The sequence below is a fragment of the Augochlora pura genome, chromosome 9 (genome assembly GCF_028453695.1).
Source record: "Augochlora pura isolate Apur16 chromosome 9, APUR_v2.2.1, whole genome shotgun sequence".
Classification (NCBI taxonomy): Eukaryota; Metazoa; Arthropoda; class Insecta; order Hymenoptera; family Halictidae; genus Augochlora; species Augochlora pura.
In genome coordinates, this window is record NC_135780.1 from 8,133,640 (window position 1) to 8,149,696 (window position 16,057).

Below are 16,057 nucleotides of genomic sequence, written 5' to 3' on the forward strand. Positions count from 1 at the left end.
AATCCACACGACGAGCCGATCGTTCTTTTTTTTTTTTTTTTTTTTGTTTAGTCTATCCTTACTATCTAGATCGATCATCCCCGACGCATCACGATCGTTCGATCCACGTCGCGGAGGACCGGTGTATCTGTGGCAGGGATCTTAGCGGCTACCATGCAAGTTTACCTTGAAGCCGTCATAGGTCCACGAACCGAACTTGAGGACGCAGGTCTGCTCGTCGAATGGGAAGTACTCCACGTCGATCTCGCAGGATGACTTATAAATGGCGGGTGGCTTCCACTCGACCAATCCTTGATGGTAGATGGTGGCCTTCGTGGCCAAGGTCACCTCGAAGTTGCCGTCCGCGCTGCGAGCGAGCACATTAGTGGTTCTGGGCGCTGCGGCGGTCGAGCTTACTTTGTATTTCCAATTCGATACCAAGCCGTCATTTTTTTCTGTTTTCGGTGATTTCTTTTCTTTTTTTTTTCTTTTTTTTTTTTTTTGATTTTCTCTTTGAATGAGTCTCAACGATGCCTTTCCAAACGAAAGCTGAGGTCTTTGAAAACGTGCGTACGTTTGTACGGAGTGGCTGACGCGAGAAGAGCTATTAGCGAACACGCGGTGAATCGTTACCGACGAATTCCCGACGAAAAACACGAAACTTGAAGACTGTGTGCGCTGATATTGAAGTTTGAAATACTTCGTTTTGGGGTATTGAAGTCTCATTTTATGGATAGGGTGCGGACAGTTCTGTCCCTTTTATGAAAAAGCTACTTTTATTCCGGAAATTATCAGTGTCCAAATCTTATTTTGTTTCTCGAATTCTTTATGTTATTGTTTTTAGATCTATTAGTAAAATTATTATTATTATTACTATTGAAATTAAAAGATATCTTATCAGTTATTCAAGTTGACGAAAATGTTAAAACTAATTTTAAAATGGTCGTTATGCTGACACGAATGTTCAGTATTTTAGAAACTTTAAATGATTCGGTGAGTTTATGCATATGACCAAGCCACGTGCCACAAAACGTATTATCTTTTTAGAGAGCAGCGTTAAATGATGGATTGGTTTTTAAAAAAAATCTGTCGACCCAGTTTTGAATGGGAAAGTTTTTCACGTATAAATGAAATGATCGTCGAAATGAAACAGTGGCTAGGAACGAAACAAAACGATCTTTTCATTTGGTATTCGTTGTAATATTTACAAGTTTATTTGTGACAACTCGGTTACTTTCCAAATAATTAACATTCCAAGTATAATAGAAAATCTTAACAACACATCTTAAATGAAATAATTACATTCAATAAACTGAATTGTTACATGCTTTGAAAAATTATATGCTGTCGAAATATAAATTAATGAACAACTAACGGCTACATAATAAATTAAGTTTCATAATGAAAAAAGATTTTAATTGCATAGATTTGTTAATATGGAGAAGGATATGGTCGTGTTTCATTCTGTATAAATCTAATGTAAAGAATATACTTTAAATTAATGCGATCATGTGAGAAAGCTGTAACAGTAAAATAAATGATTATTGGGACAAAAAATTATATATTATTAACTGATTTCTGCTACATTTTGAAGTATTTAATGCAGGACTGTACTTTGAATATGTTTTTCCATTTTTCTATTGTTACGAAATGTGCTACTGATAAATGTAATGTTAAAGAAGATGAATAATGTAAATGTAATATGAATGAACCAAAATTGTGTCACTTTACAATTACATCTGACGGAAGCTTTTACATTTTTTAGTCGAATAAATTTCAGTGCAAAAAGGGGACCTCAGTAAAAATATTGTAAATATCAAGAATTTCTAAAAATTGTCTGTTACCCAACTTTAAATAACTAATAATTTTTCAGTAATATATTAAATTAGGCATAAATATATACATTACTTTAAAATGATAAAAACGGTATCACTGTTCTAATATTTGTAAAATTTTTCAAATAAGAGTGTACACGTATAAATATTGATTAAACACAAAATTGTTCAATCTATTAAACCAAATACACATGTAAATCTAATAGGATCTACTAGATAGATGTATGTGAAGATAAAACAAAGTATCAGATATCGTACCGTAACAAGTAATACGTAATGAAATACAATTTAACTAGAGCTTCGTTGAATTTTGAAGGAAATTCGACGCATATTAAATGCAGAAAAGTGTATTAAATATTGTAACTCTTGATACATGTATCGTACATATTCGTGAAATTGTTGTTAGCAGCTTTTGGAATACAGAACAAAAATTTAAAAAATAGCAATTAATAAACTGTACTGTGTGTTTAATGGCATTTGTTTCTCCCATATTTTTGCATTATTTAAATTGGAAATTTAAGTACAGTACATCTCGTTCGGTTAAGTATAACGTTCCAGCAATATTGGCATATTTTTAATCAGAATAAATCTATATATTATTAACACAGCGAGACTTCAAACAGGAGTATTGAAACGTTTTATTACAGATCAATATTAATTCTTAATACCGCTTCATTTTGTGCTTTGCACAGGATAATAGAGTTCAAACAATATTTAACAAAGTTTTCAAACAATTCAGCATCCTCCAATAAATGTCCATTTGGATATTGAAATTTAAATACCGGAATGTGCTAATAAGAGTTAATAAACCATTAAATGTAATTCAATGGATGGTTGAACAACTGGCACGGGATTACTTTAGAAGTGTATCAATAATATCACATTTATGTAACACAAATATTGGAGAAGGCATTAACAATCGATATACACGGAATATTGGGCTGCTATTTGGAAAATACGAAAAACAAAGAAAAATGTTCCCGTACCCTATACATACTATTCCTAAATGCATATAATACTTCATCTTCATATCTGTATGAAATAATTAAAGAGTAGTCCAGTGTGTGTGCCTGAGATATATTACTGTAACCCTTTTAATCGTTCTAAAAATACACAGTTATACTTCCTTCTATATAACCGAGAATATGTAGATTTTCAGTGAGCAATATTTAATGTATTACCTAAACAATTACCTAACTTTATTACCTAAAATTATTCTTTACTAATTTCTATTTCATGAAGATTTTCATTCGATTAAATTAAAGAACTAATTATGTATTTCGTTAATCTGTTGCAAAGGGTCAAACTATAGTCGCCACACATAGGCGCGCAAAAACTTAAACGATAATTGAAGAAAACATTTGTGAGAAGCATGAATTGCAGCAGAAATATTTCAGATGGAAAGCTAGGTGTTACATTTTGTATAACTTAAACAGCAGTTCGAGTCAGTAAAATTAAATTCTTGTATTAAAATTTTTCTTTTCATTAACGAGATGCAAAGAAATAACAGTGTAATTGCTTATAATATTTACTCCAATAATCAATAGAAATGAATGTATAAATGCAAAATAAAATACAAAATGTATAAATATAAATACTTTATGATGTACTGACGAAGTTTTATAAAAATTGCCATGGTGTATTTTAACGATTTCTTCGTAAATGCATCTCGTTGAATGATTTTAAAAACATAGGAAACAAGCAATGCAAATTTTTCATTATCGAGAAACGAAATCCCACGTTTTCCCCTGATTTTATCGTATTTATGAAGTTCAGGTATGAATGTGGTTCGACGCAATCAGGTGGAGAAATGTTTGCCTATTAACAACCCAAATTCAGTTGCCTAAAGCAGTCTTGCAATCCTTGCCAATATACATACTCTGATTCGTTGCATATTTCATACTACAAACAAGCATCGTACGATGCAATTGCATATAGCTGACGAAAATATGCCTGTAAACAAACCGGTATTTTAACTCTGATACGTGAAATATGTATCGGTAGCTTTCATATTACTGAATTAATCTGTTGATTTTTAAATCTGTTAAACTCGTTAAATGAATCGCTTTAATTTCGAAAAAAAATTTAATAAATCGCAAACGTGACAAGTACACTCGAATAGAAATATTCAATATTTATCTATTTACGGTATGTTTCACAATTTATTTTTCGGATAAGAAACATATGGACATTACATTTATATGTAATATTGATAAAAAAATTTACATTTTCACGTTCGTTCAGATCAATATATGATTATAATTATATTATATGTAATTCTGAAGGCATGAGAAGAAGAATTTAATAATATTGTTACACTGTTTTCAACTTATAAAAATTATTATTTTTACTTAATTTCTGTTTCTTACAATCGTTTTGGAAAATGTTTATTTCGCGTAATGATTCGTGATCCAATTATTCCTAAAACCATTTGAATCATAATAATTGCTGTGATCAACGATTCAATCCACATTGATTACAACAGTCATGGTCTCCGTCGTGATCGCACAGTACAGTAATTAAAATAACTGCCGATGAATTCCACAGTTCTTAAATCCGCACAATACGATCCCCGATATCAAATGATCGATCTGTTCTCCTATTGGCAATCCCTCACATCGCCTCAAATAGATTTCAACGAGGAGTGTTCTCTCAACAAAAGGTTTACGGGCATATCGTGCTCGAAATTCTCGCTGGTAGAATTGATCGATGATCGCTCGTTACGATTTCAGCGTGACGAGGGACGAACCAACCTCGATGATATAATGCTCGTATCGAAGATGGCTGGCGCCGATTAAGACCTCTTCCGATCTTTATAACGCGCCTCACACTATCAGCCCTCGCGAGTCCGCGTAACGCCGGCTCATAAGGGGGTGTTATCTTTGCGAGAAGTGTGAGAGACAGATATCTGGGTTAATGAATTGCTAGGACGGGGAAAAAATGAGTCACGTATATGTATGGCCTCTCGCCGGAAGACCAGCATTTTACGAACCTTAACGGAGATTAGTTCCATATTTGAAAAATGGATAATTCCGACGGCAGCTGAAGAATTTCAGGCTTCCATCTTTAATTATAATTGCGTGTCGGTTGGATAGACCCGCTGCCCATTTCGCGAAAACTTCGACTATAATTCACGAGTGCTTCGACACTTCGAAACTCTTGTATTACATGCTTCCTACCCTAATTATGACATCGTTATGAGAAAAGTAGATGTTATAACTACAATTTTGGATACTTTTAATACTTTTAGAAATTTAACTCGTGGCAAAGATTTCTAATAATAAATGCTGTTTCGTTCGATTGTCATGTGTTATATTTAATCATTTGTGTTTTAATATTCAACTTTTAATTATTATTAAATATTTAATATTCAATATCTAAACATTTAAGTAAATATTGACACACATTGTTAATGCTGAGAATTAAAACTAATCAGAACTATATAACGAATCTGTTAAATTGTTTCTTTCGTTGCATTTAAATAGCAAAAAATGTTTCAAATGCGTTGTTCCATAATAGGTACAAGTTCGTACCTTGCTATTTCATTCGTATTATTTTGTATTCGTACTAAAGAAATATTTCACAGTTTGTTAGGTTATCTAGAAACGTCGATCAATCACACGGTAGTATAAATATTCTGCAATAACGCTTTAAAGTTGTTAGTAAAATCAATGATAATTTATATTCCCCGAAAAGCGTTCCATAATAGATAATTTTCCGTTGCGCAGTTTCTCAATAATTTCACTGACTTATTCCAGTCTTCCTACCACACGGTTAATTGCATATTTGTTGCTATCAAGGCGATGATTTCCCTATCTGAAATTCGTGATCTAACCAACATTTAAATGCATAAATTGTGTCGCCGAAAAAATCCCGCAAGGAATTCATAGCCAAGAATACAGAACGTCTAGGACGGGCGAGGGCGACCGTATCGTCAGCGGGGCTGGTCCATCGAAACAAAGGAGGGAAAATAAAGCAGACGAACGACTGACATTCATCCATTCTCTACCTTCTCTCCGTTTCGTGAGTAAGAAGACTCCAGAAATAATATTGCGAGATCCGCGACAGAAACAACAACGACAGCTTAAGCGACGACGGCCGCGTCGGAAGGGGCGCGGGCCGCGGGGCGAGGAGGGGCGGCAGGAAGATCAGAGGTTAAGTGAAATTGAAGTTGAACCCAGTGATGAAAACGGCTTGCGGTGTCTAAGGTGACCCGGGGACTCCTTCGCAATAGTTTTCATTTCCTTTTAATCATGGTAGGGTTTTCTGCTATCTGGAACGAAGACTGCCAATTCTCCTTCCATTTTTCGCAGCCAGACGGGATGAAAGGAACGTGTGTGTGCGCGCGCCCGTAGGGGGTGTTTTATTTATCCCGTTCACTCACGAAATTTTTAAGCGGCGGTAACGCCCATATTAATGCACAGGATCGTTCATTTTTCGCAATCGTAATTTATACGTATTTTGGGTAAATATTTACGAATACAAGGTAGTCATTTGATATTGCTAACAAGAAGTGGTTCATTCATTAACCCTTTGACTACTGTTGGCGCCTATTGGCGTCCGAAACATGTTGGCTTCCCGGTGCTGTAGGCGCCAATAGGCGTCAAGATCAAATTTTGCCTGCCTCAACCGTCTATTATTAAATTTGATTGTTAAATATTGTAAAAATAAATTGTTGAAAATTGATATTGTAAATTCTTGATAGGGGTAGTTCGTCTATTACTCAACACTTTGACTACTGTTGACGCCTATTGGCGTCCGAAACATGTTGGCTTCCCGGTGCTGTAGACGCCAATAGGCGTCAAGATCAAATTTTGCCTGCTTCGTCCGTCTATTAAATTTGATTATTAAATATTGTAAAAAATGTTCACTTTAAGTAATATTGGTTTAATGTAATAGGACTCAGTATTTTCAATATTTTAATATACTTCTTCAGAAAAACGAAAAACTTCACCGTACCCAGTGATCGTCGCGAGTAAATTCGTACGGCCGGTGCGTGCCAAAGTCTTTCGTAGCCAAAGCGTTAATCCTTTTAGTGCCGAACGACGATATATCGTCGTTTGGTACACTTGCGAAAAGTGCCAACGACATATCGTTGCGCATGCTGTGGCGTCTTATTATACGCATCACGAGAGATATATGTATATCCCCTAAGATAATTTTATCAAACATTAAAATGGTTCAAATTCTATGCAATACAATTGAAAAAAATGTTTATTTGATTTAACTTTTTGTTATATCTGATGTTGATTAGTGCCGGGGCTCTGTATATGTTAGAGCGATAAAGTAGAAACGAGATACGGGACAACTTGGGACCGACCGTAAACGCAGTCTGTGCGTTTATGATAGTTATCAAACGGCTAAAATGACACGCCGTCGTGCATCGACACGGCGGAACTAAAATCTTTCTTTCAATCTTTCTTGATTAGTTTAGTGATTAGTCAGTGTTCGAAAATCGTCAACGTTTTGTTCAGTGTCAGTGGTAAAGTTAGAAGCAGAAAGTTTTGTGCATTTTGTTGCTACCATTTTATAAAAACTACACCCTGTTACGAACATGGATGACGAAGAATTAGTCCGAATTGATGACGCGTTAGAACTCAATGAAGAATTTGTAAGTCTTTTTTAGGCTCAGGTATACCAGGTGCTCGAGGCACTTCTCCTGTAGTGGATCTGTCTACGCTTGCCGCGCATTATGAAGTTGTCATCTTGTTCTCAGGGTCAATATTGGTTATTTTTTTTAGAAATTATTGAAAATAGAATACTTATAGTTTATACCATGTGACCTGCATAAAATTGACCAACCGATGATTAGTGAAAATAGGCGTTGCAAAAGAGAAGTTTTTTTTATTTTGATCATTTCTTATGCTGTTATTATTTATATGATTTTCAATAAGTATTGTAATGTAATTGGCATTACATTACTCTCCCAGTCTTTCCCAGTATGCTGCATTTTGAATTTTTTAATTATCATTCTTATTTTGGTTTTTATGGGCTTTTTCCGAAACCCTAGTAAATTCCTCAAATTCGTATGGTTATCTTCGTATAGGCATCGGTTTTCGTTCGGCACTAAAAGGGATAATTGTTACATCCTATCACATGACTTTAATTCTAATTGGATTTATTCTTGTTATTATTACTATCATTATTATCACTATTATTGTTACAATCACATTTTGTTCTGGGGTACGATTAACTTTATATATATCGAACAAGACGCGTCAAATATTTCTATTCAAGAACAAATAAAATGGAAAAATAAAAATCAGATAATTTATTCGACAAATGTGAAGTTAACCCTCTTAGTACCGAACAACGATATATCGTCGTTGGCTATTATTGAAAAGATAGTTTTCTTAATATTTTTATTAAACAACAATTTCATTTCCTTTTTCTTCTCCCTTTTTGAATTTGTTATGTTGAATTTCAACAAATAAGTTGAAATGCAAAAATCAATCAAATGGATGGTTTATTTATTTACCACCGAATATGTTTATGATGTGAAGGCATGCGATGGTTTATTGAATCTCTTCTGATCGTTATTGTTTTTTGTTGAATTGATTCGTGTTAGTTACCTGAAATATCTCAAATAAAAAGGACGTATTTTATACCATTTTTTAAATAATTAAAGTTCTGATTAAAGTTCTAATTATAGATCTAATAGTGTTTAAATAATTAATTATTCCCATAACAAATTTATAATTCTAATATGTTATTTATTAGGTTTTTCAAAATTCTTACAATTTCTTTCCGAAATTTTATCAAATTTCGTCAAACGAGTTTTAACCCTTAGCACTCGGCGCCATCATGGATGTTACCTACCAGCGCTTATAAACAATTTTATTATTATATAGTATACGATATATATGTATATGTATATATAATATTGTTATAATAATATTCGATTTATATGAATTTGTAGACATCGAGAAATAGTTGCAAATCGCTAATAAACATTAATGTTTAGTCATATACTAGAATTAAGATGTCCCCTGAGAGGAGATAACCGAGTGCAAAGGGTTAAACATTTCGCTCAAATACAGACTCTTTTGGCCGGTCCTAAGAGGGTTAAATATGTCTGAAAACAAAGCCAATATCTCCTCCGATAGCGATGTATCGAACGACGTTTTATATGAAATTTCAATGATATTAACAAACGAATACAACACAAAAAGTAAATTTTTCCCACGGTTATTTTTTCGATTTTAGTCGGTACGAGTTTTGGTATTTGCTCGCTATCGATACGCCGGAACACCTTATTTCTCGTATACAGAGAAAAAGGTGTAGGTGGAAAAAAATGGTGCGACGTTCAAATATTCTTGCGAGTGACTGTATGGAGCTGTTATCAGAACCAGAGGGAATTCGATTTTGTGAAAACGTGTTGTAGGACAAACTGGTGTCTTCCAATCGAAGAGATTGCCCGTGGCTATACGGTCCCCGGAGAAATACTCGTGTCGTTACCTCGAAAATCCGGATTGTAGAACATGTTCGCGGATTTCCAACATTCAGAGCACACTATTTTTCATGTAACATCGTACTTAAACACATTTCAGAAACGTCGCATGAATCATGCATAGAATATGTCGATCGATCCGCTATACAAAAGCGCAGGATATAATGACGCTCGAATATTCATATGAAACCTCTTTGAGAAGATTATTATTTCATCAAGTTACAGCTGCATAATACAGACGTGCAATATTGTTTTATAATTAATTTTTAGTTTTGCCTTTGTTCAGTATTTTTGACAATAATTTTCAATATTTATTGCCAAACGTGCATGGGCATATAGTTCGCGTATTAATATAAAACCACAAGAATACAATTCACAGTAAACAAATATAGTTTTCATATTAACTTTCATGTTTGTGTTTATTTGATATTTATAATAATTTTAGCCACTCGCTGATCTCTTTGATAACAGCCTATTTATAGTACACTAAACAAGAGATATTATATTTGTAATTATTTAGGGTTCTTAATAATTTTAATTTTAAGAAATAACACGTAAAATCATAGGATTACAATCGATGATGATAAATAAAATTTTAATATTAATTATAATCTTATTCAATATTTTTAATAGCTTTGATCAATATAAATATTATCAATAGATACTATCCGAAATCACGGGATCACAATACGTAACAATTAACATAATTTTATCATTAATTGTTATTCTCGAGTTTATTTAGTATCTGCAAAATAATTTAAGAATTGTATTTCTGCGGTAATGTACAATTCAATGGTTCCCTAACGAAGCAGCACATTAATAGTCGAAACTGTGAAAGTGCAATATAACGTTACGTTTAATTGTCACGTTTTTATTAATTTTCTACTTCTAGCAGCAACTGCCAGAAATGATTTTCCGGCTTTATTGGCAATATGAAATATAGTAGGGGGTAATCAGGAACGTTGGAGAAGAAGTGATCAATTGTCTGGGGAAAAAGTTTTAGGAAGGAATTTGATGAGTTTTAAACTGGAGTGGCAAGCGAATTGAGACGTTCTGTCCGGTTGAAGAAGCCGAACAAAAAAGTTAGCCGAAGTCATCCCGTAATTAAGAACCGTTGTAATCGACATCGCTGCTTACGCTAATGACCCACGTAATTAAAATATGTGAGGAAATGAGGAAAGAGGGAAAGAAGTAATAAATGTGACCATTTTAATCTCCAGAGAAGAATTTGATTGCTACGTACGTATCTCTTGATACCAAGCGAAATGGTAGAAGTTACATTTTCAGAAATGTTGAATGCAAATAGAAAAGTTGCTCGTGACACGAGCGAAAATGTACAAATATTAAAATTCAAACGTTGCTGGGAGAGAAAAGCATACACAGTATGACCGAGTGTGCATGTTTGCTAATACTTCTATTAAGAAAAATGATTAAAATGTTTCAAATCTGCAACGTACAAGGTAAATTCTCATCTTATTCGAATCATCTAAAGTATTTTGTACAATATACAATAGTACGTTTACGCTTCATTTGATATTGATGTATCGACTTAAATTAATAAATAATTACTACGTCAGCAACATTAATAAAATACATTAAGTAACAAACTAATTGCATGTTCTTTCATTCGTTACGAGAAAATTGTTGAAATTATGATATAGGTCATCGCAGAATTCATGATAATAACGAAAATGGGGTAATTAATTCCACACGAAAAAATAAGTCGAAAATATAGAATGAAATTTTTTCGGACGAGTTTCGAGACCATTCGTGTTATTAAACTTGTCGAGTGCCTACGCGTGCATTGGTATCCGCATACATATGTATATGTATGTACAAGCAGTTGAAACGGCAAGTTATGAACAGACACGCTAGTTGTACATAGTAAAACAACAGTATTACATGTGAAATAAAAGGGAAAAATATCTTAAGATATTACTTCCTAAACGATGTTACATTGTGTAATCTCAAACGAATATTTATTCTTGATAATATATAATTATGAAAATAACTGTGTTACAGTTTTTATCACATTTTATTATTTTATTTGTCTGACAAAATTTTTGCGTACTATTTCCGTAAATGTGTTTGCCATACTATTTTTGTAGAGGAATAAAATACTATTTACAGAATAGATATGAACAATTATGTAAAAATGAAATATTTATTTATAATTTTTCATTCGAAGGAACGTTCTAATACGAAGATTTCTCACTGGAATTGTCAGTCGCGACGCTAATTTCTTCGGGCTACACCCTTCGATCCACCAATAAACCGTACAGTCACGAAATTGTAAATATACGATTTACATCGCTTTGCTTTACAACCGGAGTCGTATCTTTTACATCGTGCAAACGGCGCCGAGATACGATGGATAACGGTCACCGGGGAATAGGGATAAACGTGCATGCGGCACACCATCAGCTACCAAGGATTGCACCTATATATGATTCTCCGGCACAGTATTCAAGTGCCAAGCTGATTGCTGGGCGCCAGGAGCTGGTATAAATGGGCCTGATTTCGGGATAAAATGTTCGAGTCGTCCCAGCGTACGGTTGTAGTACACCACGGTGGGTAGAATTTCAAGATAATTTAACCATCCGGTTAAATCGGCGATCGTTCTTGACGGAGTTAGCGAACTCGCGCTACGATCAGTCTCGATAGCGTGGCGACTTTCCGCTGCCTATCGCGCAACTGCCGTGAACGAACTCCGATCTGGCTCGGATTTGCCGGCGAGAAAAATCGGCATCTTGACATCTCTATTCCAAAATTCTCGGAACCCCTCGGAGGCAAAATCCTACTTGGCCTGCGACATCGACCTCGTTGAGAAGCGGCAAAGCTCCTCCATCAATCTACACCTCGAGACCAGGTCGAGTGTAGACTATCAGCCGCCGTGCTCAACCCTTGCCATACCTGTATCACAATGTGACACTTTAACAATTGAACGAGACGCGATTGCTATACCGCACAGCGTTCGATTTCGCTAGCCAAAATGATTTCTCTCACGTTTCTAAACTATGCCTATTTACTAATTTGTAGGGGTTTAGCTTGGACCAGATAATTATAAACAAACTGAAATGATTATAAACAAGTGAAAATAATTATAAACGAGTAAAAATAATTATAAACGAATACAAATAATTATAAACGAATACAAATAATTATAAACGAATACAAATAATTACAAGAAATTATTACAAACGATTCAAAATAATTAAAATCGATTATCGTATGTTGGAAGTCTAGGTTTCATTGCAGTTTTGTTTGCAAATCACTGAATGAGAAAGAAAGGTATAGAAAGTATGTGGTTACGAGGTACGAGAAATCCTGGTAGATGTATAAGTAAAGGAAATAAATGGTTGTTAATTATCGATTCACTGAAGTTCTTCTGATTGAAAAGTTTAACAAGAATCATGTAACAGTTTTACAAAGTTGATGAAACACATATAATCAAAAAGAGAATCCTTGTTCAATCAAATGATTTAATTGGATGGTATTCTTGGAAAAGCAGTCAAATTCAATCGTTTTAACTTATAATACTTAAATAACGCGAGTCGCATATATTTCTAGCCAGATTATAAATATCGTTGCTTGTCTACGTCATTTTGGATATAGATTTTCACTTGCTTCATTCTTGTCTGTAGAAAAACTGATATGTCTAAAAGGAGTATTTTAACAAATTTGATTGCATAAAAAAAAAATAAAAAATTGATAAGTAACATTATAAATGATCACTTTTGTGAAAACGCTCGTCCATTCGAGGGTCAACGTAGAGAACATGGAATCGGAGGATTTAAAATCAACTGTTTCCATTGGACGAATTCTTTCAATTTACGCTTAATAAATCCGGTCCGGTATTAAGCTAACATCTTTCGAAAACATGGAACTTAGGGACTTAATTATACATTCACTCTCACAATAGAAGTAAAACAGCGAACATTTTCAGGAATGTAGTTTCAACTTTCCGGAAGGTTATTCAGAAACGTTTGAGTTTTCGCTGTTAGTTTCGAAGTCAATTTTAAAGTTTACCGCTATATACACGTAACTCTATCATTAATGCAGAATTGCTGGCGGTTACTTGGGAAAGAAAGCGTGTCTGGGGAGATATTGTTCAACTTATAACCATTTCACCCGGTTCCAACAATGCTTTAATATTGTAACTACGATAACCGCGGTGTTTAACTAAAGAATGTGTGCTTCAGCTGTATTCAGCATGGAAATTGAACGTTTTACATTATACAAAATTCATTTTACGATTATATTGTAAACAGTGAAACAAAGTTTATGAAAAACTGAAAGCGTCTATATTTGTTGTGCAATTGTCTTGCTGGTAAAAATTTTAGAATTTCATTTTTTACAATTTGCACAAAAATTTTACAATTGGGTGCGCTCCACTTTAAGGTCAAATATAAATTCTTTATGATTTCAAGAGAAAATTTAATTTTAGCTTGACATTTCAGTACATATTATGATTTTGTTTAAAAAAATTCTTTTATTGTTAAATAATACATTCATCGTAACGTCTTTTGTTCAAGATTCTGTAGTTCTTTAGTTTACTCAATGACAATGTATTTATCCGATATTGATTAAGATAATGTGCATTAAAATAACAATACCGCACAATTGAACAATGATCTCCGACGAAAATATTTAAAAGACAACTCATTTATAAGCGTTACGAAGACGAATTTTATTAACAAGTATTAATGGCATTTGTACATTATTTTTACAACAAAAAATCATTTTGCGAGCTACGTGAATCATTGTCCGACTTAGCATTTAGAATGTGGTATATAAACATCGGAATCTATTTAAACAATATAATTACAAATTTCTTTATCAAAATTGTGTTAATTATTTTAAAATATCATTGCTTAATTCACAAAAATTATAGCCCTGCATGTAACTTCAATGAGAAGCCCAATCGATTATCTAAATTAACTTAGAATAAATATCATATTCGAACACTTTACATAATTATAAAACCATAAATTATAATAGGAAACAGAGAGCGTGAAAATACGCCAATTTCCATTTTCTGTTAAATGAATAAAATTATTTGGTTAGTCACGAAATTGTCACGATGGTACATATAACACCCACATTTTTAAAATAATTTATTTAGGACCACTATTATACCATTTACTGAATAGAAAATATATTAATAAAATAACAAAATGAAGCAACTTTGAATATTCTCACTGTTATATTTTTCGAATTGAACAATTCTCCGACAATTCGTTTGGGATCGTTATTACGCGAGTATCTAAATAGACAATTTAGAATTGAAATAATCGAACAAAATAGTTTTGGATTTTCTTGACAGTGAGGTTTTCTTGCACGTTGCCTTTGTAATCGACGCGAATGCGTTCTGGTCGTAAAAGTTAAAGAATCGTGGAGCACGGTTCGAGGATTGTAACCGTTGCCGAGCCATCGTAAGTGAAGAGGATAGAAGAGAAGCATACTCTTCGCGGATGCTCGTCCAGTTAAATGAAAGTGATATGTCGGAGACGGACGGGACTAAATGTTAAGTGTATTGGAAAACTGAGAAGTTCCGGCGCATGTGCCATTTTTATTAACGACAACGGCTTAACGGAAGCAGGCACTTTCTTATCGGCGGGAAACTGTTCACCTTTGGTTACCAATCCCCTTCCATCACGAAACTATAAATTTTTCCTACGACCTCGCCAAACGAGCATTTTGCTCCCGATTCTTGATTTATTTCTGGCGATTTGCTGGTTACACAGTTCCCGTGTCTCCAAGTGGCACACTTTCCGTATTTACGATTGTACTGCCAACGAAATTTCTTAGTTGCGCTGTTTCGCTCTGTTTCGATTTAATCTTGATCCTCTCGCGAAGTTGACGACGACTTGTACAGATGCGATCAAATTGAAATGAACATTTTCATCAATATAATGGTAGAATCTCGATTATCCAGTATTCTAATATTAAAATTATGTATCATACAAATACTTTCTGTTGATAATAATATTTTTTTCAGGTTGCTTACTTTTATCAATATTTCACTCATTTCAGTCACAATATCTTGACACGATAGTTTCAATCCTCTGTCATTACTCATTCATCGTTTGATCATTCAATACATCGACTCCCACTTCTCTCGTATTATTCGTTTATTCAATTTTACCATCTTAATAATGATAAGTCCACAGGTTTCACATTTAATCAGCTGCACATACGACAACTCATGTGCGAATCAATAAAAGTGAGATCTGATACTGGAATTAAGTAATTATAATGCAATTCTCAGAAGAAGATTGAAGTAACAATCATATCAACAAACATCCAGCTCAAGTGATTGAACAGTTTACTTTCAGACAGAAAAACAAAACAGGAGAAAGAAAGTATCGCAGTCATCTATAATTATCAGCAGTCTCGTTACGTCTGCTGGGAGTGAATAAACGAGGAAACAATATGTTCCATTTCAAGAGTACTGTAATGATTAATAATTGGACCGTTTATTTTGAAAGTGGCGTATGACCATTTTCTCTTGTTTCGAGAAAATTAAAGGTTAACATATCCGTTAATTAAAAAATTTAGGTAAATTATATGAAGTCTGGCAATGTTTCTACGGTTTTATCAATATGCAATTTGTTTATGTAAATTTGTTTTAGACGTATTTTACTAAACTGATGTATACTTACTGGCTGCAAATGGACTTACACCACTTTCAAAATTAGACAATTATAAAAATCGTTTAATTTCAATTGTGAAAAATGACTTCAATCGAAATTTTGATTACAAATAATGACACGACATAAAATAGAAGTAG

The 16,057-nt window shown here is 33.7% G+C and overlaps 1 protein-coding gene across 3 annotated transcripts in view; it reads right to left on the minus strand.

The window, feature by feature from the left end:
- Positions 1–16,057, minus strand: part of Nachralpha4 (nicotinic acetylcholine receptor alpha4) — a 306,886-nt gene that overhangs the window by 123,650 nt on the left and 167,179 nt on the right. For 2 of the 3 annotated variants that reach the window (XM_078191154.1, XM_078191156.1), the window contains exon 4: positions 166–346. The exons of the other annotated variant lie outside the window; for it this stretch is intronic. In XM_078191154.1, the coding sequence (XP_078047280.1) occupies positions 166–346 (181 nt within the window). The remainder of the gene's footprint in view (positions 1–165; positions 347–16,057) is intronic. 3 annotated transcript variants of the gene reach the window in all.